Source organism: Mustela nivalis (genome assembly GCF_964662115.1).
Source record: "Mustela nivalis genome assembly, chromosome: 13".
Taxonomy (NCBI): domain Eukaryota; kingdom Metazoa; phylum Chordata; class Mammalia; order Carnivora; family Mustelidae; genus Mustela; species Mustela nivalis.
This window is the reverse complement of record NC_139032.1, coordinates 88,945,774-88,968,737: the sequence shown is the minus strand read 5'-3', so window position 1 is coordinate 88,968,737 and position 22,964 is coordinate 88,945,774. Positions and strand designations below refer to the sequence as shown.

The window sequence follows — 22,964 nt, the reverse complement described above, 5'->3', positions numbered from 1 at the left end:
CGGCTTACACCTGCTGTCCTGGCACAGTTATTAATAGCACCCTCCCTGTCAGTCCCCAGAGTGTCCTGGTTTGGATGGGAAAACACTGGAGGAGGCCTCATTTACAACTGCTGAGCTCCACGTTTGTGTCGGAGAGGGTCTTGGTTTGCAGTGAGAGAGCTATTTCAAAACTAGGGTCTGTTCCAACACAGGATCAAGCTCAGAGAAGCCACAGGAGGGTCAGCTGAATTTGGTTTGGGTCCCATTCTCCCTGTGGCATCTGCCACTTCATATGTTCCAGTCACTCAACTCATGGAAGCATCAAAATCTGGGACAATTTGGTTTAAAAAACAATAAACATGTACATACAACAATCAGAATGTGTTTTCCTTATGAAAATTAGGTTAACCAGATCTTAAATTCATATTCTTTGGAATGGCTAGAAGGGATATCAGTGTTTGTATCAGGCCTTACAGGGAAAGTTGAAAAATAATTGTGTAGCAACACTAGTCTAGGTTGAGTTGGAAATTTTGTTTTCTGTGTTGTTATAGAAAGGAGTATAGGGATTGAATTTTTACAAGAAGTTTCATTTTTATTCCAGTAATAGATTTGACATTTAAAGAAAATAGTTGGAAAGACCGGAAGCTTTGCATTCATGGTAAATTGGTAACCCGCAGCCTGTGTGTTAGTAGGCACTGATCCCAGAATCCTCTGGGGCCAGATGGTCCCTGCCTGAGGACCTAGGAGTCCCCAAAATGCTGCCCACCTTTCGTAGTGGGTCTGAGAGTTTAGCACCTGAAAGTGCTGGGCTCTGGCCCCCAGAGTCTGATTCGCTAGGTCTGGAGTTGGGCTGAGAGTTGGTATTCTAACCCGTTCCGCGGTGATAATGCCGGAAGGGTGGGCGAGCAGGGAACAGCCTCTGGGATCACTGCTTACGGCCACGTATGGAGAAGACAGAAGGGGTCTCAGGAATTTGGTCTAAAATGTCCTCAAAATAGGAGGGGCGTGAGGAGGTCAGAGAGAACCTCTGGGCATTGATTCCAGAAGCTGCACGATGCATGATGCATTTAGCCATCTTTTTTTTTTTTTTTTTTTTTTAAGATTTTATTTATTTATTTGACAGACAGAGATCACAGAGCAGCAGGCAGAGAGAGGAAGAAGCAGGCTCCCTGCTGAGCAGAGAGCCTGATGCGGAGCTCTATCCCAGGACCCTGGGATCATGACCTGAGCCGAAGGCAGAAGCTTTAACCCACTGAGCCACCCAGGCGCCCCGAGTTTAACCATCCTGATGGCTCTGCTGGGAGGCAGTAGTGGCCTCCTGATACAGACGAGCAGCTGAGGCCCAGAAAGGTCTGTGGGGCTTGCCTGGCTGGCATGTGGGAGAGCTAGGCTGAAGCCGCTGCTCAGTAACAAAACCCTTACAAAACAAGGAAGTGTCAAAGGCATCAGAGAGTGAAGACGGTTCGAGGGAACAGCAAGAGAAGGACCAGGATGACACCAGCTTCTACTTGGCAGTCCATGCTTTTGTCCTCTGTATTAGGAGCTAATTCGCTCTGACAAGATGGTGAGAAGATTGGCAGTGATGAAGAAACTCTTCGATGAATCTCACGCTAAGTGGATATTGTGCCCCGGAATATTCGCTAATTAATTAGGTTGACATATTAGTCATCATTAGCAAGATGCTTTAAAACTACACATCTGGAACTTGAAGACCGAATCTAAAAATTTAAATGATGTTTGGAGTCCCCCAGCATTCAGTGTAGGACTGGAACCCAGGGCGGTAGGTGTCTCCAAGCTGCTCCTGACGGTCTCACCGTACATGCGCGTCCTAGTAACGTGAAGACACGCCCATCTCAGCCCTCCTTTCCCGGCGCCTCTCTTCCAAAATCAGTGTGGAATGTTCTAGGGCTGAGTCCTCTGATTTCTTTCTCAGCAGTCTTAGGCCCAGGTCTTTAAATGCCATCTGAATGCTGGTCGTTTCCCAAAATGCCTGTTTCCGGCCCCGGACTCTCCCCCGAGCTGCAGACTGCCCACTTACCATCCTCGCAGGGGTCTCGCAAGCTCCGAGCTCCCGCTTCTCCGCTTCACCCCCTGCCTCACTGGCTCCTCCTGGGGTGGCCGGGACAGTAAATAAGGCCCTTTTTGACCGAGTTGTTCAGGCTCAGCCATCTTGGAGTCGTCCCTGACTCTACCCCCAGCCCGCACCAGGGCACCTGGAAGTCCCCTCGGCTGCCTTTCGATGTGCCTGCCTCCTCCCTGCGGCTCCCTCCGGGCCACCACTGTCTCCCCTGGACCGCTGAGGCCCCTCCTCACTGGCTTCTTGGTTCCCGCTCCTGCCTCACAGCTGTCCAGTCCTTATTCAGCTGCCGGGGCGTTCGTTAGATCAAATCAAGCATGTTCGCAGTTGTTGAATGACTGCCTCTCGCGTGGGGAGGTCAGCCGTGGTCCTTACCAGGGCCGGTGGCACCCTGTCCTCTGGCCCCTGAGCAGGCTTTGAGCTTTCCTTCAAGTGATCCTGGAATATACCAAGTATGCTTCTGCCTCAGGGCCTTTGCACTAGCGGTTCACGGCCCCGGGTAGTGCGGCATGCCTCCTGAGAACCCTTAGTCGGCAGCCGTGTCCAAATGTGGCGTCTGTCATTCGCGGGCTGTGGGCCTTGGAGAGCGGCTCACCCCTCCTCCTAACATCCGTTTTCTCATCGGAGAAGTGGAGCCAGTGTTTGGGTCATGGTGCGTTCCCGACGGGAAGCACTTAGACCCTAAGTGCCGAGGAACCCAGGGCTTTTCTTGTGTGTGTGTCTGTGCCGCGACTCCTTCTGGCTCTTGTTTGCCTGTCACTCACAGGGGCCTGTCCTACCCCGGGGGGCCGAGGTCGCTCTCCTGTCACTGTCTCCTCAGCCCATCCTTTTCTTTCCTTTCTTCTAATGTGTCGCATGTGTTTGCTGCCTTTTGGTGATCTTTTCCCTCATTGGGAGGTGAGCTCCTGTTTCTCCAGGGCCCAGAGGGCGCCTGGCATATAGCTGAAGCTCACTGGTATTTGTTGAATGAGTGGTTAAAGGCACATGTTGGGTGTGGGCTCAGCCGCTTGCCGGAGAGGGGTGTGCTTCTGGAAGAGCTCAGAAAGCCTGGCCAGGGCTGACTGTCCTGTGCCCATCCAGCTCAGGGTAGAGGCTGGAGCGAGTCAGCTGCTTAGTCAGGGGGTGACTCTGTCTCTGGAAGTCAGGAGCTGTTGAGGGCCGGAGGGAGGGCCGGGAGCCTTTCCGGGGTGAGGGCTTTGCCTCTTCTGCCACTGTCGTGGTCCAAGCAAAGTAGAGTCTGTGGGAGCCCGGTGTAGTTGCCCATCGAGGGTCTGTTGCTTAGCTGGAGAGGAAGGAGGTGAGGGACCGTGCCGGCAAGCAGGAGTGGGTTTGGGTGTGGAATTGAGTCCTTGGCCCAAGTGAAAGCCCCAGAGTGGGGAATGTCAGAGGTGGGAAAGGTCATTTGGGGGCCAGACTCCACAAGGCCTCGAATGCCAGTCCACGCACTTGAGAATTCTGGGACGCATCAAAAGTTTCAGAAGTGTTCTCCATACGTAGTTAGACTTTTCCCAAGTATTCCGTTTATCATGAAATAAGTGGCAGAGAGGAAAATTACTATTGTTGACTTAAAAAAATAGTTTGTCTCAATTCCCAGCAGAATTATAGAATTAGGGGTGTGGGCTTTTTGCCTTTCATGTCCTGTGGGCTAGATTTTATCCCCGGCCCAGTCCTGACTTTGAAGAACAACAAAAGAACAGCTTCTTGAGAAGGCCGGGTGCTGGTTGAGCAGTCAGGGGTCTGCGTGATGGCTCTTCTTGTGGTTACCCAGCGGGCCCCACTGAGCTCCTCAGAACCCACACGGCTGTCTCATGAGGATGCCTTGGAACCAGAGGTTCTGACCCCTTGTATTTTGCAGGTTAGGTTAGCCCTGAAGAAAGGTGGAGCAGCCGACTTGACAGTTCGTTTCTGTGGAATGTCTCTGCCAGGCCTGCTGGGGCAGAAACCAAGCAGCCTTGTTTGGGATACAGTATCAGTATTCAGTGAGGGTTGATACTTTGTCGTTGTTGGCACACCGCTGCCAGAAATAAGACCGTGGCTCCATGTGGAAAAGCACCAGACTGGGAGAGTGATTTGGTTCTTTGCCTGTCTATGGAAACCTTGGGGAAGTGTCTCCCTGTGTGGATCTCAGTTTCCTCATTTTGGAATGTGAGGGTTGGACTGACTTTGTGCTTCTTAACCTTCGGAAGTCTTTTTGTTTTTGAGAGACAGAACAAGAGCACGATGAGGGTTGGGGCGGGAGGAAGAAAGATCCAAGCGGACTCCCTGCTGAGCATCATGACCTGAGCCCAAACCAAGAGTCTCACGCTTAACTGACTCTACCACCCAGACGCCCCTTAACCTTTGGGACTCGTTGAGGCTTTGATGAAATCTGTGGACTGAACACTCATGGTTTTGATGAAATCTGTGGACTGAACCAAACTGAACACTCATGGTTTTGCCAACACTTTAGGAACACCCTGAAGCTCATGAGATGACCTATAAGACCCTGCCCCAGCTGACCCCCACTTCTGCCTCCCCACATTGGTCTACTTCCATGTACAGTAGGGCCTTTGCAGATGCCCCTGTACCCAAAACACTCTTCACGCCTTTGCTTGGGCATGTCCTGCTGATCCTCTGAGTCTCACCCTTCCCTGACCTCCCAGATTAGATTGGGTTACCTGGCTAGACGTGTTTCCCTTACCCTGAACTTCTCAGCCCTGATCACAGTGGTAACTAAGTGGGCCCTAGCACGTATATCTGGCTCTCCCTAAGTTTGGTGTTGGTAATTACTGGGTGAATCCCCGAGGTCCCTCTGGCCGTGACATTCTGTGACTGATCTGTGACTATGTGAGTGTGTCAGAAGAAAATACCAATCTGTGCTTCCCATGACACACGGCACAAGATGTGCCTGTGCCGTGGATGGTTTCCTCTGGGGCTGGGTGGGGAAGGCACTTCAAAGCGGAGCCGAGAGGGCTCAGAAGCCTGGCTCCCAGACTTTGTGCCTTACTGCTCTGGTGGGCCTGACCTTAGGCTGGTCATTCCCCTTTGTTTATGTCCTAGACTGAGCTGGAACTCCCACTTGGAACCTTCCCACAGTGCTCGGCGCTTCCGCATATTGTTGTATTTTTCTCCAGAGAGGAAGTGACCAACACAGACTTTCCTCCTCACAGACAAAGTCCATGCACAAAGCCTTGCATCAGCTGGTGGGCACCTGCCTCTGCCTCCTTGCCGCTTGGGGGAGGTGACTGTGCACAGTACAGCAGTCCCTTGCTTTTCCCATGATTTCCCTCAAGAAGTGATCTGTGCCCTGCGAACTCCCCGACTTGGGTCCCTTCTGAACCAGTATGTTGTGTTCGGAGGGGAGTCTCATTCAGAACTTTGGTTGTCACAGTATTACCTCCCTGCTTTAGGCCACTTTCCGCAGTCGAAATGTGATTCTGCTGGTACAGATGTTGTAAATGAAACTTTATTTGCACTAAAGGAATGAGTTGTTTGCTAGAATATTGCAGCAGATCTTACCCTGATAAGGGAAAAAAAAAGATCCCTTGTGAGGGTGAGTAGTTTTTCTTCAACATATCTAGGGCTGGATGTTTACAGATAAGAAAATAATAAAACCAGCAAGAGTAACTATTCTTTAAGAATGTCTGCTGTGTGCCGGGCACTTCTTCAATACCCTGTTTAACCTTTAACCTGCCCTCTGAAGCCGGCAGCGTAATTGTACACGTTACATAAGTGAATAAAATGAAGTCCAGAGAGGTTAAGTTCTTGTCCCAAAGTTGCCCAGCTGGGAAGTGCCTGCCGAGATTCAGATCAGGCCAGCTTCCCTCAGGGCCAGCACCTTTCCCCTGCTCTCCCACCTTCTCCTGTCACGAGGAAATGGGTGGTGACTTTCCCAGTCAGGGATGAACGTGGAGCTAGAGCCAGCTGTCTCACCAGCTCGGTGGCCTTGATTCCCTCCCGCCCCATGGGTGGAATAGGGGAGGAGTTTGGGGGGCCTTGTCCTTCTGTGAGTGATCTGGGCTTGTGGTAGTGATACTTCAAGGAGGAACTGGTAACATGTGGCCAAGTAGGGTCTGCAGCATCCTTGAAGCACTTGTGCGAGTCATGACGTGTCAAATTGGCTGTGCCATGAGCATCCTACTTCGGATGGCGTTTCATTGTCGATTCATGTCATCCAGTAGAGTCCCAGGTTGCCTCCCTAATATGTGGACCGGAGATGGTCCCCCACCATATTCCTAACTGTGCTTTCATGAGAAAGTGCAACTCAAATTAGAAACAGTTGATTGACCATTGAACCTTACAAATGACTAGAAATTTACTTGAGAGAACACCGTTGAGGTAAGGACCGTGATTTAGCTGCTTCTCAAGGAGTCATGGCCTCCCAAAATGATTCAAATGTAAACTTTCTGGAGGTAGGTAAAGATAAGTGAACTAGCCTGTTCTTAAGAACTCCTCACTAGGGGCGCCTGGGTGGCTCAGTGGGTTGGGCCGCTGCCTTCGGCTCAGGTCATGATCTCGGAGTCCTGGGATCGAGTCCCGCGTCGGGTTCTCTGCTCAGCGGGGAGCCTGCTTCCTCCTCTCTGCCTGCCTCTCTGCCTGCTTGTGATCTCTCTCTGTCAAATAAATAAATAAAAAAAAAATCTTTAAAAAAAAAATAAAAATAAAAATAAATGCACTAAGGCTATGGATAAGAAGGAAATTTAGTTAATCTTCTTCTTAAAAAAAAAAAAAAAAAAAAAGAACTCCTCACTAAATCTTGGGAAATGTTTCTCACGGCACAACCCGAACTGGTCCGTTTCTAGCTTTCAGCTCTCTGACCACCTGATTCCCCACTCCTCCCCCAAGGAAAGGCAGCACTGAAAGTGTTTGGAAATGCAGTTCACTCTTAGGCGGCCGCTGTGCGGATGAGTAACAGTGTCAGAGGAAGGCCGAGGAAGAGCTTCCTAATATAGACGGACGGACGGACGGACGGACGGGGACGGAGACCCACCCGTAGGGCGATAACAAGCCTTTTCTTCTGGCTTCCTCTCGGGAGTGAAGGGAGTTTGGAAGGCAGGAGGCAAGGGCCTCTGTGAGCAGAATTCAGGTTTTTCTTGGAGGGGGTTTGCCAGGGCTTGCTGCTGCTTGCTGATTGGGATGTGGGAGAGAGGAAGCCCCTTCCAGCCGGTGCCTCCGTCCTTACTCTGTTCAGCGAAGACACCTAGGTTCAGAAGGGGCCTTTGAGCTCCTGACTTTAGAATGGGCAATGCTGCTGAGAAACAGAAGCCCCGGAAACGAAGCCATCTGTGCCCCTGGAAGCAAGGTAAGCAGGCCCTGGGCTTCATCTCCAGAAAGAAGGGGGCAGCATTGGGATATTTTGGCTCAGAACCAAAGCTGGAACTGCTTGGGAAACACCTTTCATGCCAGAAAGCTCTGCAGGTCAGCATAGTTTAAAGAAAATGAACAGACAGCTCTCCCAAGGAATAAAATGATTCATATCTCAATGTGATAGCACAGCTTGGCTGAGAATGAAGTGTGGCTGGAGGCTTGTGTTCAGTGCAGCATGTATCTATTGGTTGAAAATTTTAAACTTTAAAAATATCCCAGGGGCTCCTGGGTGGCTCAGTGGGTTAAGCATCTGCCTTTGGCTCAGGTCATGGTCTCAGGGTCCTGGGATTGAGCCCTGTATCAGGCTCTCTGCTTAGCGGGGAACCTCCTTCCCCGCCCCCCGCCTGCCTCTCTGCCTACTTGTGATCTCTCTCACTGTCAAATAAATAAATAAAATCTTAAAAAAAAAAAGAGAGAGAGAGAGAGAGGAAGAAAAATATTCCAAATAAAAATATATCCAGGAGTTTGAATTTTTTTTAACAGTTCGGTGAGAGGATGTTATTAATAGCTTTTAAATATATAGTGTCTTTCTTCCAAAGAATTCAGAGTCCTTTCTGTAAGAAGTCTCATGGTTACCCATCCTGGATGCCCCTGCTGCTGGCCAGCCTCCACCGACACCCGCTCTGTGTCTCAACAGGGCTGTTAGTGTCAGTTCTGGGGAGGAGGATGCCAGTGGGACCCTGGGCACTGCCACGGTGCCCTTGAAACTGGGGGCCCATCTAACCGTGTCCCAGGGCAGTTTTGTCTTCCCACGCACCTGGCTGCCTTTTTCATGGTCATTAACCCCTCAGACCAGCTGTTGGCCTTGCAGACTTCAGGTCTTGGCTCTTTTACCTCCCGTTGCCACATTTAAAAGTAGAGCTGGCTCTCGACTGGCAGCCAGACAGTTTGATTGCAACTGTATATATGAGTGTGTGTTTACGTGGAAAATACAACCTGGAAGAGAACATAAGGAAATGTTAACTGTCGTTGTCTTTGGCGGTCCAGTTACGGGTAATTTATTTTTCTTTTTGAAAGGGAAAAGTAGGTAGGCTGCTAATTCCATGCCAGGTTCCTGTGCCTGTGACTTTCCATCATTCGTTCTATGTGTCCCGTGTTACTGTGAAACCGGCACTCCCTAGCAGTCTTTGATTGGGTCCTGGTTTGGACGAAACAGTGATAAAGACATTTGGGGACCGTTTAGGAAATTTGATGTGAACTGGGTAGTAGGTGATAATCTGGGGACTGTTGCTAATTTTATTATGTGTGATAATGGTGATGAGTCATGCAGGAGAATGTCCTTCTTTGGATAGTCATGCTGAAGTGTCTAGGGGTGAAGGGTTATACTGTCTGTAATTTTACTCCAAAATGGTTCAGGTGAATGAGTGCATACCTACACACAGAGAAGCAAAATAGGATAAGTTTAACAAGTAATAGATATATGAGGTTTGTTATACTTTCTTCAATGTATTTTTACTAAAGGGGGAACCATTAGAAAAAATGGTTGCTGGCTGCATCATTCTACCATCTCCTTCAGAAGAATGGATCTTAGTAGACATGGTTATTTACGGAGGTGGGTCAGGATCCAGCACTCTAATTCAGTGCCACATGGCTGGTATCTCTTGCCACCAATAAGCAAATTGTCGTAAAAATCTGGCAACTCAGAAGCACCACTTACTATAACAGGCATTTAATGTATTTATTTTCAGGTAGTTTCTGGTTTTCCTTAGAAAAATGTATAAGAGTTAAAACTTCTTGAAATTTCCATTGGAAGCAGCTGAGTTTACAAACAAAACTAGAGCCGGGGTCTGTGTTTTATTCTGCAGTTTGTGCATGTATGTTCACTAGTTCCAGCGAGAGCGGCTATGGGAGCATGGTGAGTGGTAGCCGGCCCTGCAGCAGGGTCCGCAGTGAATTGGGGTAAAAGAAGGAGCAGCTCCCTGCCCTGATTTCTATGTCCACATGGATCCCTTTGACCAGGAGTGCGTCTTGGCCGGTGTCGTGTCAGGGTTGGTTGGTTGGTTTGTGCAGGGTTAGACCCCGGGACAGTTTGTCTCCCTGATCCAGGGTCCCGTGGAGCCCTGCCGGGGACCCACAGTTGCAAGGCTGTGAGGCAGTCCTCCGTATTATCTGTTTGTCTCTGTCTTTAAGGGTTGTTGATGTTTTGGAAATAGGATTTTAGAGTGGTATTTAGGAATCAGATTTAGTGCATCCCAGACTCCACAGTGACCTGATCTGTGCACACGCCAGCATGACTGAAATCTCAGTGTGTGACTGATGACTCCAGGCTCCAGGGCAGAACAACATGGTGTCAGTGGCTGCTTTGGGGGCAAGTGAACGGGAAACACATCTTTGCGTTTGATGCAAAGAGCTTAGGCCGCCCCTGACTTCTCCCTCCAGTCTGTTGCCCTGTAGTGGCAGGGGCTTCTGAGAATATAGACTTTAATCAGAGCCAGATATTTGTAATGAGGAAGGTCAAGCCCAGAATACATTCCGAAAGCAAGAAATCGTTATTTCCCCTTTAGGTCATTTACATTTCTGTTTCTAGGTTGTGTGCTTGGGAAGTTGAAAAATTTAAGTGACAGAATACTAGTTCGAGAAACATAAATCTTACCACCTCTGCTAGCTGTCTCCCTCAAGAGCATTTTATACCTGGTAGAGAAATGTCTCTGTAATGACTTTATTAATTTTATGTTTTTAAAGATTTTATTTATTTATTTGACAGAGTGACAACGAGAGAGTGAACACAAGCAGGGGGCGGGACAGAGGGAGAAGCAGGCTTCCTGCTGAGCAGGGATCCTGAAGTGGGGCTCGGCTCCACGGGATCTTGACCTGAGCTGAAGGCAGATGCTTAACATCTGAGCCACCCAGGCGCCCCTGTAATGACTTTATTTATTTATTTTTTTTTAAAAAAAAGATATTTATTTATTTATTTATTTATCAGAGAGAGAGAGGGGGGCGGGAGAGAGCGAGCACAGGCAGACAGAATGGCAGACAGAGGCAGAGGGAGAAGCAGGCTCCCTGCTGAGCAAGGAGCCCGATGATGTGGGACTCGATCTCAGGACGCTGGGATCATGACCTGAGCCGAAGGCAGCTGCTCAACCAACTGAGCCACCCAGGCGTCCCCCCTGTAATGACTTTAAACAGTGTGCAGTGTAGTGTGCTCCCTTTGAGGGGACTGGCATTGTGCTCTCTCTTACTCTTACTTTTCTCATTGTTCTTGGAACCCAGAACATAAGGAGAAAACAGTGCTGCTCTTTTTGGTTTTACAATACCAGGTGCTTGCAGTGGTTGATAAAGGTGTGAGTCATCTGTAATACCATAGGGCGCTCTAGCAGGCCCCCATACCAAAAAAAAAAAAAAAAAAAAAAAAGAAGAAGAAGAAGAAAGAAAAGGATGGAAGGTAGACGAAGTCAGGGGCTTCCAGCGTGATCCTGGAACTTCCAGCCAGAGTTCTGCCCCACGCTTGCTGTCCAACCTTGAACATTTTGGATTTTGTAATCCCATTCCCAAACTGTGCCTACCTCCCACGGCTTCTCCAAATGACTGTGTTTTTCTGTGATTTCCTTATAGCCCTCACCACAGGCATTTTTTGTTGATCTGTTTATATGCTTATAGTTCTGTCTTTCACCCCAGCACAGGGCCTGTTGCTTGTTACCTGGGGCCTTCTGTGAGTGCGCTCGGTGACAGAACTCTGTGCTCCCAGGCTGGCTGTGCTACCACGGGTATAAATGAGGTGCGAACGGCAGAGCCTGGTTCTGGTGCATCTTAGGTGCTCACTAAATGCTAGCTACCAATGCTGGCTGGTGTGTGGTGGTTACGTGGACCTGGAAATGTCCTTTCTTCATCCTTCTCTGCTCCAGGGGGAGACATTGGTGTTGAAAATAGGTACATCTTCCTCTGTTCCGCAGCAGTTCTGAATTTACAAAGAGTAAATCTATTGATGATTATTCACATTTGAAAGATTCACATTTGAAAGGAAAAGGTTGCTTCACAAAAGCACTTAAATCATAGCGAACATTTAGATGCTGATTCATTGGCCCAGACACCTGGTGAAACCTTCCATTTAGAGCGAACTTGAACTCTGAAGACACCTACAATCCTGTCCCCTCAGAGCTCCTTTAGAGCTCTTTTTTTTTTTTTGTTCTTTTAGAGAATTTGTTCTTTTAGAGAATTCATTTGAAGGGTTGCTTACAATGGCTGTTTTGGCTCTTGGGAGTATAACACAGGCAGAAGTTTCCTGGGGAATTAAAAATTGCAGGAGTAATTGCAAATCGAATTATCTCCTCCAGAAATCCCAGCAGCTTGGGGCCACAGCAGCCTGGTAAACGGAGATGTTGATGATTTCCATGTTTGTACACAGTTGGGCTTGAGCGCATGAAATTAACACCCTCCTGGAAGAGCTGATGGGGGCTGCCTGGGGAGAAGGAGATTGGCTCGCTGGAGTGGGGAGGGGAGGAGGGAGTCTGGGGTTCACATGAATTCCTCCCATTCCCTGGTCCCCTCTCTGCTGAAGGGGCAAAGACAGCGTTGTTTGGATTCCAGTCGGCGGTGGTGTTGAGACTTGCCACTGCAGAGTCAGGTGGTGAACAAGCACCCAGGGCTGCCGTATGCCTGTGTGCCAGGCAGTTAACACTGATGTCTTTTCTGGCCAAAGCTCAACCTGGCCCACCTCCCACCATCCATTTTCTGGTCTTTATTCCATGGCTTTGGGGCTCCAGGGGTGTCTGGTGTCAGCCTCTCAGCTAGTACACCAGAAAGCACAAGGGCTGGGTGCTGCCCTCAGGCCACCCAGCTCAGTGCCTTTAGCTGAGCCAGGTGAGCCACGTGACTGCTGCTGTTTCCAAACCCGTCTCCTGGTCTCTGTGGGAGATTAATAAGAACTGCTTTGAAGGGCTGTTGAGAGAATTAGATGAGATAATACAGCCTTTAGCGGACAGCAAGCACTTAATGAATGATAGTAATTCTTGTTATAATACATCCACGAATGTGGATCATGGGCCGGGCTCTGTTCCAGCCCCAACTCGCCATGTGAGTTTGCCTGATTCTGCCTGTTTCTGTCTCTCAGTGTAAGAGACCACATGTAGCAGATAGCAGAGGTGCTCGTGAGGTCTGTGAGTCAGTGACCATCTGCACTGGCCAGTGCTGTTCCTGCTGCAGCCACTCTGAGGGTTCAGCGTCTGGAGAAGGCATCAGTCATGCTGAGCACCTGGGACATGGGGGGATTTTTATGGCGTTGAAGTTCTTTGAAAATGATTATTGCAGGGCCCACCATCATTGAATTGTTCCTACTTTAACAAGGGTATTGAACTAATCAGGACCGTCCATTTTCCTGTTCTACGTATTGTAGTATTGCCATCGTGATTAGGAGCCCGGATGCCGGGGTTGAATCTTTGCTCCTCCACTTGCTGGTTGGCTGATCTTGGGTGGGTGAGTTCGTTAACTTCCAGGCCTCAGTTTTCTTGTAAGTACCAGTAAAGTGCTTAGACAGCTCCTGGCACATAGTAAGTGTCCCTTAAGTATTTATGACTGGTGTTATTTTTAGGTTACATACAGAAGAATCCCATTTCCTTTTAATTGAAAAGATGGTACTTTATTAAAGATTCGGGAAAATGGACAGACGCAAAGAAGAAAATGCACGTTGAGCGTCTAAATCTAAAGGGCCCAAAACGTAGTGAGGAAGTCGAGTTCGCCGCTACTGTTGATCTTCTCCAGGGCTGCACATGGTGCGCGTCTTTCAGAGTTGGGATCATGTGCAAGTTGTTTTTTTAATTTCATGCTTCTGTGTGGTCTTCATAGCTACTGTGATGACTGTAACATTTCCATTATGTCAATATTCCATAACTTATTAAACCATTCACCTGCCACTGACTATTGAAATTATTTCCCCTTTTCACTATTATTATAGGTGAGGCAACGATAAAGTAGCTTCATTCATATATTTTGTGATTACATTGCATGACTTCCTTAGGAAAGACCCTAGTGTAACATTCCTAAGCCAGGAAGGTAGGAATAGCTTTAAGTCCCTAAGGGACGTATCTGTATTTTCATGAGTGATCAGGTTATCTGTTAGCCACAAGCACATCAGCATTGAATATTATCATTTTGAAATTGTTAATCTTGTAAAACTTACATTTACTAATGTTTTGATGAGTTATCTAATGGCATGAGACTCAGAGATGGGCATGGGCAGTTCAAAACTCAGTATCAGTGTTAAGAATCTGGTTTTGATTTAAGATTCTGTTTTTCTCATAGTCCTTTGCATGGGATTTGGCTCAACCTCATTCAGGTGCTGAGTTTCACAGAAGAGAAGCATGAGATTTTATTTAAGAATAGGCATTTACCATCACAACTTTTTTTCTTCTGCCTCCCAGGGAGCAGTGAGTATTAAATAATACCCATGTGAAAGGTACAGAGTGAGGCCCCAAGAGTTGTTCACATTGTTGCTGTGATGACTGCCCTTAGTGTGACTAATGAGCAGTTCTTCCTCTCAGCTCCTGTAGGGCTCTCTCCCCTGCTGTCCTCCCCAGCTGCTTGCGTGTGACAGGCTGCCAGCTCAGGCAGTGTTCAATTTTTTTTTTTTTTTAAGATTTTTTATTTTTTATTTGAGGGAGATCACAAGTAGGCAGAGAGGCAGGCGGGGGGCGGGGGAGCAGGCTCCCTGCCGAGCAGAGAGGCCAGTGCAGGGGCCCAATCCCAGGACTCTGCGATTATGACCTGAGCTGAAGGCAGCAGCTTAACCCACTGAGCCACCCAGGCACCCCTCAGGTGTTGTTAAAATCGGCACATTGCTATTAAACAGCCTGCTGCCGACATGGTTTGGATCAACGGATGCAGCATCAGGGCTAGAGTAAATAATCATGGATGAAGGCGATGTCTAAGCCTGTCCCTCAGTGGGGCTTGGCCATGGTTGGATGGGACCTCCTTCATGGGAGGAGGTGGTTCTGAAGCCGCATCTGTTTACCACGCTAATGGAATCACAGATGCCTTGACCTAGAAGAGAATGATAAAACAATTTCTAAAATGATTCCTTGGTTTAACCAATGAGGAAATTGAGGCTTGTAACTTGTCTGAAGTCCTTTGTGGAGTTTGTGGCTAGTGCCCCCTGTGTCGGGATAGTCACAGACTGTGGTATAATATGGATGTGCCAAGGGTACAGAGCGGCGCCATGCATCGTGTGTCTCATGATTGCATATCTTAGGCCTGTGTTCCATATTTCCATGCTGTAAAATATCATAACGTGTTCGATACGTTATGCATGTGATGCATTGCTGTGTCACATCTATGCACACGATATGCCACAGTAACATTTGTAATAATAACGCGGTGGTACTATGTTGGGATATAATGTTGCAGTAACGCTGCCGGCTTCCTGTCTAAAAGATCTGTATACATAATGGACTTCCATAAATTGGATTTTGTTAAGCGAACGATCAGATGTAGGAAATGGAGACATAAGTGTGAGGAATTTTTCTCGTGAGAAGTGTGGGGTGGTGTTTTGGGTGGGGTAAGAAAAGGGAAGGAAACTTCGCTCTGTCATCAGATGTTTCCAAATTTAGAACAATATCTGTCCCTAGCCTTTGGCTTTTGTGTATGCTTCACCCTGGGAACACGCGTACATTTCCGGGTTCAGCTCCTTTCCCAGCTGTGGAGAAGGTGTCACCATTACCCTGGGTCGGAGCAGCGGCCGGGGCCACGATATATCTAACTCCATTTCGGCAAGTGCTTCTAGGGCCCTTGATTTCAGAGGTCACTTCATACTGAAATAGCAGATGACTGTTTCTGGAGGCTTTGTGGACCACAGCTGAAGGGCACCAAGGTCAGGGATGGGTCCGTTTTGCAAAAGGTCACATAGTGACTGTTGTGGACCTTGCAGGGTCAAGAGGCACAATCGGGCCGACTACGGAGGCACTTACATAACCAGCAGGAATGAAACCAGCTCCAAGTGTGGGGACCGGCGTGGGGACCGGTGCGGGGACCGGTGTGGGGACCGGTCTTCACCTCGCAGCTGGTAAACAAGCAGCCCGGAACAACCGCCAGGAGGCTGTGGGCTTTGGGCTGCAGGAGAAGTTTGCCAGCCCCTTCTCTGTGGGGTCCTTTTCTGTCTGCGGTCATTATTATGAGTCGAGCTCTGAAATAGGTCACTCATCAGTTAGGAAAAAAAAAAAATCTAAGTTTTCAGGCCAGAAGACCACTTAAGTATCATCTTCTGGCTGTCTCATTGTGATAATCGGGATTACTTAGCTGAGCCTTCTGGCTTCTAGTCTAACACAAACACATTCAGGTCTTTATTGATACAAATAGTCGTCCGCATCACTACAGGCATGAGAAGATAGATGACCGGTTTGAAGAACCCGGCGCTATTGAATGTAGATGCCTTAAGTAGGCTTCCTTTACTGGAAAATGGGACACGTACTAAAAAAAACTCCGTTTTCTATAGTCATTCATTCCTTGATTGATGGATGTTTGCTCACTCAACTAGTACTTGCGGAATAGGGCCTGCGTCAGGCATAGTTTTAGACACAGGAGAATGCCTGATGAGAAAATGAGAACTCGCTGCCCTCTGGATTTTATAGTATATACATGAACAAGTAAAACGCAGAGTCTCGTTGGATGACAGGCATTATGTAGAGAAGGGGGGAAGCGGGTAGGAAGTCCCGGCCAGGGGAGTGGTCCTCCATTCAGGAGGCTGCAGCCAGGGAGGGGAAGCTGCTACTGGGGAGACGGGCAGCAGGTGCAGAGAGCCCGAGCGCAGCACAGGCCGCGCGGCTGGAGTGGAGTTGCCTCAGAGACCGTGCGGAGAGCTGAGGTCAGGGAGTAGAAGATCATGTAGGGTGGGCCCTGCCGCAGGCCTGAGCATTCTGTCTGCTGTGAACACGAGGGCACCAGCAGAGCAGATGGGGCACGGGACCAGAGACCAGGAGCTGCGTGTGGAATCATTTGAGATAGTTCGAGCGGAGTTTGAGATGTCTTTAGAGAGCTGAAGGAGATGGCTGTTAGGCAGTTGAGTGTAAGCCTCGAGAGGTCAGAAACGCCCAGGCTTGGAGTCTTTGACATAAAGATGTTGTTTAAAGCCGCTCGACTGGAAGAGATTACCAAGGAAGTGAGTGAGAGAGGAGGAGGGGCCGTGCGCTGGAGAGCCCCAAAGCGCTCCAGCATTAGGAGGTGAGGAGAAAGACCCTCTGGGAAGGTGGGAGGAAATGCTGGAGGTTGTGGTGTCTCAGGAGCCAAGGACAGGAAGTGTGCTAGGACGGAGCAAGGGGGACAGGTCCTGCTGATTGGAGTCCTGTCCCATGAGGACCGAGACTGGACCATGGTGGTCACTGGGAACCTGGACATGAGGACATTAGAAGAGAAGGGGCAGAGAGGAATTAGACACCGAGCACAGCCAGTTCTGTGCGGGGTTTTGCTGCAAGGGCGAGCCAAGGTGGTAGTTGCTGAACATAGTGGGGCCAAGGGAAAGCTTTTTTTTTTTTTTTGGTAAGATTTTATTTATTTATTTATTTATTTGGAAGAGAGAATGAGAACATGAGCATGGGGCAGGGCAGAGGGAGAGGCAGAACCCCTGCTGAGTCCCCCCCATTCATGACCTAGCGGAAGGCAGATGCTGGGGAGTGAACCACCCAGGCGCCCCCACCCAAGGGAAAGCGGTTTTAAAAGGGAAGAATAATGGCATGATTGAATAGTGGCGGGAAAGTCCCCGTGGAGAAGGAGAGCCTGGTGGAGAACTGCTGGGCAAGAGAGAAGTCCCCATGGTCTCAGCTCCTTGTCCTGGAGCTCTGCTCCCACAGGTGGTCAGCATGGACACATCCTCCCAGTGTTTAGTGGGTAAAAACGACTGGTTATTTAGTTCATGCTTCTGCAGATGGCGGTTGAGGTCGGGGTTCCTCGTGTGTCTGCAGTCAGCTCTGGGAGGACTCGCGTCTGGGCCTCTGGCAGGCTTGGCCGGGTCACTCGCTGGGCATCCGGCAGGTTTCCTAGGAGGGACATACACAAGGCCTCTTGAGGTCCGGGGTCAGAACTGGCCCAGTGTCACCACCAGCTCCTGTCACTGGTGGAAACAAGTCCTAAGGCCAGTCCAGACTCAAGGATAGGGAAGAGGGACCTCACTTCTTGATGGGAGGTGCCTCCAGTCACGTTGCAAAAAGGTGTGGATGCGAGGCAGAGACTCCTTTGGCTCTTGTTTGTGAACAGTCCCCTCCAGCCGTCTGGGAGCGAAGCACGGGCACTGGATCCCCACAGGGTTGGTGTGTGGCGGGTGCGCTTCTCTTCCTTTCGCAGGTGGGGAAGTGGCCTCGCCGCGTGTTCAGGATCGCACAGCTACTGAGTGGCAGAGCTGGGGCCCAAACCTTTGTTCTTAGTCTCTCTGATGGCAAAGCCCCTTCCTTCTCTGTTTGCCTTCCCGACAGTGTTGGTTTACCAGAGCAGACGAGAGTGTCAAGTCTTCTCTTTTCTTTTTTGGCAAGGGGGTATTTTTGTAAATGATTATTATCTCAGAACAGACTGAGGGTGGTGGTTATCTTATGGGATTTACGTGTTTACTGTGCGGAGAATAGACTCCGTGTTTATTAGAATCTCATGGAGGACACCATGGTGGGCTAAGTTGGTCTTTCATTGACAGGGTTCCTGTCCCCACTCTCAGCTGGACCCTCCATGTCCTTTGACAGTCTTTTCTCTTGTCTTTGGTTCGCTGGCCCTCCTCTTCCTCTTGGCAGCCTGTCTAGACAGTCACCGCTGTCTACAAGGCCTCCTTCAAACCTCCTTTTGCCTCGAGGACTTCTGACTGTATGTCTGCCTTCATCCCTGACTCTTTCTGTCCTTGACCTTGGGACCCCGGCCTCTAACCCAGGGTTAGCCGCCTCTGCTCAGGTCCTCCTCCCGCCAGAACATGTCCTAACCAGTGTCTGTCTCCTCACCCCGCTGGACTTCCAGTTCTGAGACCAAACTCCAAAAAAAACAAAACAAATTGCCTCTGCCTCAGGGAACTTGGACTCTGTCACTGGTTGAGTAGCCTTGGGCAGGTCACCGTCCCTCAAGTTCACGAATCTGAGGATCCTGAACAGTCCACTTAGGGAGAAGAGGGTCTGCTTGTGTCTGCGTAGGAAACCCTCGGCCTAGGGTGCATTTCTGTGTGCAGTGGCTTCCTGTGTGTCCTGGGTCCCGACCCTGTGTGCGTGTGGGACAGCTGTGCAGCCCACGGCAGCCCTTGTCACTCCAGCGCCAGAACTTTGTGGGCTGTGGGGCTGGAGAGGCCGCTCTGCCCGTAGTGCCCTGGGAAAGCCGCTGGAGGGGGGGGCTGGGCTGGGCGCTGGGGCTGCAATCTCGGAAAAGATGCTATTTGGTTAGAAAGTAAAAACCACAGTGCAGATATTTTTTTAAAGCTCTCTGGGTAAAGGGAACAGATAAGCGAGTCATTAGATGAAATCAAGCATTTCTAGTCTCTCTGACCTTGCTTATTGGGAGCCTGGGAGCTTTGCCCTTGTTTAAAGCCCCTGGTTAGGATCCCACGGCACAGAGGGGCAGCGGGGCTTCTGTCGGCCTGCTGAGCTCCCGGAGCTGGTGCACGTGTGCGGGACTGCCGACGCCGAGGGTCTTTCTTCTGATAGACTTTGCTGGGAGAGTAAATAGTCCCGCTACTTACTTATCATGTAACCTCGGGGAAATTACTTAATTTCTGTCCGGTTCGGTATGCTTGTCTGTAAAAGGAAGGCAACTAATGACGCCTGCCCAACAGTGTGAGCGGCGAGGGAGGGAGGACTTGGTGTAGAGCTAGCCCCCCGCACATCTCCCCTGTGACTGTGCTTACCGTGGAAGACCGCGTCTTGTTTACGTGGTAAATCATTTGTTGAAGATTTGTCACACTGCCATGATTACTCTCTGCTTTCAAGACGTGTCCTGTAGCTCTTACTTATTTAGTCGTTCATTCACTGCGTTTGTGTTCATCGAGCACCTACTCACAGCAGGGTGCTGTAGATTATTTTCTTAGTGCTCAGGTTCATTTCTGACATTGTGTACCCAGAGCTATGGCTTGGTGAGTACCTGCGTCAGTAGAATTGATTACCTGCGGGCTAGTTTCTAAGATCAGGGTATAAAAGGGAACATTGTGTCTAGTCAAAATTACCCTTGAAACCCCTTAAATCTGTAATATATCAGGGGGTGATCAAACCTTTTCTCTGCAGAGTCGTATGCGAAATATTGGCTTTGTAGGCCGCACATTGCCCCTATCACGTATTCTTCATTTTCTGAGCCTTCCAGAAACAAGCCTTGGTCTGCATGAACAGCCTGTGGGGGCAGGTTCCAAGACAGCCCAGCGTTGCCTGCTTTGTGGACATACAGGAGCCCAGATGCAGTCCCTCCCCTGCATCTTGTCTTGGGTTGATCTTGTGACCGCGTGACTACGGCAGAGACCGTGCCTGGTGTGTGATTTCTGACTGTGGCTGGGCTCTGACTCCTCGATGCCTTGGATCCTCTGCTCTGGGGAAGGGCAGCTGCTAGGTGGAAGGTAGAGGCTCAGGGGGTGAGGAGCCCAGGCTCCCTGCTAACAGCACGGGGATGGGTACTGAGCTTGGAAACAGCTCCTCCGGCCCTGGGTAAGGCTTCTGTGACACAGGCCTGGCCAGGACCTGAGCCAGGACCCGCCAGCTCATTGAAATCATCCCGTCTGTGGGTGATTATCAAATCTTCAGCAGTGAAAAGGGAACAGTGAGGCATTCTTTTTTTTTTTTTTTAAAGATTTTATTTATTTATTTATTTATTTATTTATTTATTTGACAGAGATCACAAGTAGGCAAAGAGGCAGGCAGAGAGAGAGGAGGAAGCAGGCTCCCCGCCGAGCAGAGAGCCCGATGTGGGGCTCGATCCCAGGACCCTGGGATCATGACCTGAGCTGAAGGCAGAGGCTTAACCCACTGAGCCACCCAGGCTACCCCAACAGTGAGGCATTCTAAAGAACGCCTGCTTGCCTGCGAAGGTGATCAATTCAGTCAATCACAAATGCAGTCAGTTCCTCTGGTACTAAGTATCTGTACCAGTTCACCGTGTCACCAAGTCTGTTAAGGAGTGGGAGAGTTCACGTGACCTGAGAGGAAGATGCAGCCGTTCTGGGTGGGCCAGCCGCTGCAGAACAGCACTCACTACCACAGCCCCCGCCAAGGTCAGCACTGGGGGCTCAGTGTCTAGTTTGATGGCTCGCGCTCTAACACAGCAGTGTGCTTGTCTGTGGAGAGCTTGCGCCCCCCCCTCCCCGAATGGCTCCAGATGGCCATGCTCTTTTTCGGTCTCACCCCGAGGACCCTCTGTACTTAATGGCTCTTCCCCGGGCAGCTGGCGGCTGACCTGTGTCCTGTGGCCTGCCTCGGAAAGACGAGCTGTGCCAATTGGAGTTTGATCCAGGCGTTAGACTGTGTGATCACTGGCGGGCACTTGAGCTGAAGAGGCTTTCAGAACTGGAGGCAGGCAACCATGCTCTCATCCCAAATTATGAGGAGGTAAGGTTCAGGAGCGTCTCATGCATGTGTTTAACATACTGGTTCGAGCACCTGCTGTGCGCTGGGCCTTGTTTCAGTCACTTAGGTTATAGGCCTCCATCCTCGTGGCCCATGGGTTTCTAGTAGAAAAAGAAGAGTCAAGGACGACCCTAAGGGTTTTGGCCTGAGCAGCCGGCTGTAAGGATGGAGCTGCCATCAGTTCATTCAAGGGGAGAGGCAGTGGAGGAAGGCTGGAGGGCAGTTAGCAGTGCCTCCTGGATATCCGAGTGGAGGTACCGAGTGCATTAGCTAGGCAAAGAAGTCTTGAGATACACACTTAGGAGTCTTGGCAGAAAGATTGTTTTTAAAGCTGTAGGATTGAGGATGCTCCCTCTGGGAGTGGGCTTCTGGGGAGAAGGGAGGCAGGTGCAGAGAGACATCAGCAAGAAAATGAGGCCTGCTGGTTCTCGGGGCCGCCTGCCTTCTTCGTTCCCGGCCTTCCGGACAGCTGGCTGGTTCGCTGTCCTTGGATTCCCAGCAGTCTCCTTGCGTCTTCTTTATCCTAAACCTTTCTTTTTACTTGAACATGTTCATTGGGTTTCTGTTCCTTGGAGAAGCCGTGGCTAAATGGTGGTATCATCCCCATTTTCAGGTAGGAAACAGTTTTGGAATTAAATTTACTGAGGGTTATCCCAAGTGGCCTAGCTGGAACGGGTATCCACCCCCGTCCCGCTCCAAAGCTTGTGCAAAGTGTCTTGGGATCCATTGTTCCTGAGCCGTGGGTGGCTGCTGTGTGTGGTGTGTGGTGTCGTGTGAGTGGTTTCAGGTGTCTCCGGCCGATGAGGAGGTGTGGGCGGCGGTGCCCAGCTGGAGAGCTCATTGGCTTGAGCTTGAAATTTCAGAGGTCCCAGTGCAGTGAAAGGAAGCATTGAGCGGGTAGTTCATTGATTAATCTTTTTTCATTTTCAGTCAACAACTATTTCAGTACCTCCTCCGTGTCCGATCCCATTAGTCACGAATCTTTCTGAACCTGAGTTCTTCATCGGGACCACAGAACACAGAACTGAGAAACTGTTCTCAGATCTTCCCGGGGGCGGGCCGGGTCATTCTAGTTGCAGCAGAGAGAGTTCATTCATTACACCCGACAGGTACCTGCCTTAGCGTCTCAGGCTTCATTCTCTCCTGTTAGGGTCCTTAGTTGAGAAAGGCAGAAACCCAAATAGCCCCAAGGTGGTTCGAATTGTAGATGAGTAACTTCTATGACAGGTCAGAGCCGAGATGTGAAGAGTTAAGTCAGGGTTAACCAGGCAGAGTGAGGGAGGGTGGGTTGGGGACTGTCTAGATGAGGAAACCTTGTGTAAAGGTCCTGAGGCAAAAGGGTGGGAGGGGGGAGGAACCCTCAGTGGAAGATGACCAGAGCCTTTGTTGACAAGCTGAAAAGCCATAGAAGTTTTTTCGGTGTTTTATTTTATTTATTTATTTATTTTGAAGATTTTACTTATTTGAGAGAGAGCGAGAGCATGAGAATGGGGTGAGGGACAGAGGGAGAAGCAGGCTTCCTGCTGAGCAGGGAGCCCGATGTGGGACTCAGCAACTGAGCCACCCAGGCACCACCAGTGATTTAAGTGGGCCGCTAGTGCATTTGTGAAAGCTTGATTGAGGTCGGATGTCAGATTTGTGCTCTAATGAGATTACCCCAGCTTCAGTGGGAGAATGCCCCGGAGCAGCAGGAGTCAATGCCCCTGGCTGCTGCAGGAGCCATCCCAGCAGTTGATGCAGTGTGGACGGGGTGGCCGCAGTGAGCAGGTTCACTGGTATTTGGAGGCGAATGGGCAGGACTTGCTGACAGTGGGGTTTGAAGGATAACAGGAAGTGAGGTGGGTCAGGGATGACAGCCAGATTTCTAGCTTGTGTTAACGGGTGGCACAGTGCCTCGAAGTAGGGGAGGAAACCCCCTTGTTTCTTTGGTTTAAATATGAACAGTAAAGTATGGTTCCTTTAGGGCTCTCCCTGTTTTTGTTAACCACAGGAGCAAACCTTGTTGCAGGTGTGTGCAGGTTAGTTCTCCTTGAAGTTCTTAACTTGTGGGATTTGAGGGGCTGCTCGAGGGAGCAGTT

At 49.7% G+C, this 22,964-nt stretch overlaps 1 protein-coding gene and 1 long non-coding RNA gene across 7 annotated transcripts in view; one reads left to right on the top strand and one right to left on the bottom strand.

Annotated features, from left to right (window-relative positions):
• Window positions 1-22,964, top strand: part of RAPGEF1 (Rap guanine nucleotide exchange factor 1) — a 133,796-nt gene that overhangs the window by 16,200 nt on the left and 94,632 nt on the right. Inside the window, exon 1 of one of the 6 annotated variants that reach the window (XM_082696189.1) lies at window positions 7,206-7,337. The exons of the other annotated variants lie outside the window; for them this stretch is intronic. Coding sequence (XP_082552315.1) covers window positions 7,274-7,337 — 64 coding nt within the window. The 5' untranslated portion in view covers window positions 7,206-7,273. Of the gene's footprint in view, window positions 1-7,205; window positions 7,338-22,964 lie in introns of those variants that run through there. 6 annotated transcript variants of the gene reach the window in all.
• Window positions 1,766-20,071, bottom strand: LOC309846747. The gene is made up of 3 exons (XR_014302122.1): window positions 10,520-20,071; window positions 6,786-10,267; window positions 1,766-6,491 (listed from the first exon to the last, which is right to left on the bottom strand). It is a non-coding gene; the product is annotated as an uncharacterized lncRNA (long non-coding RNA).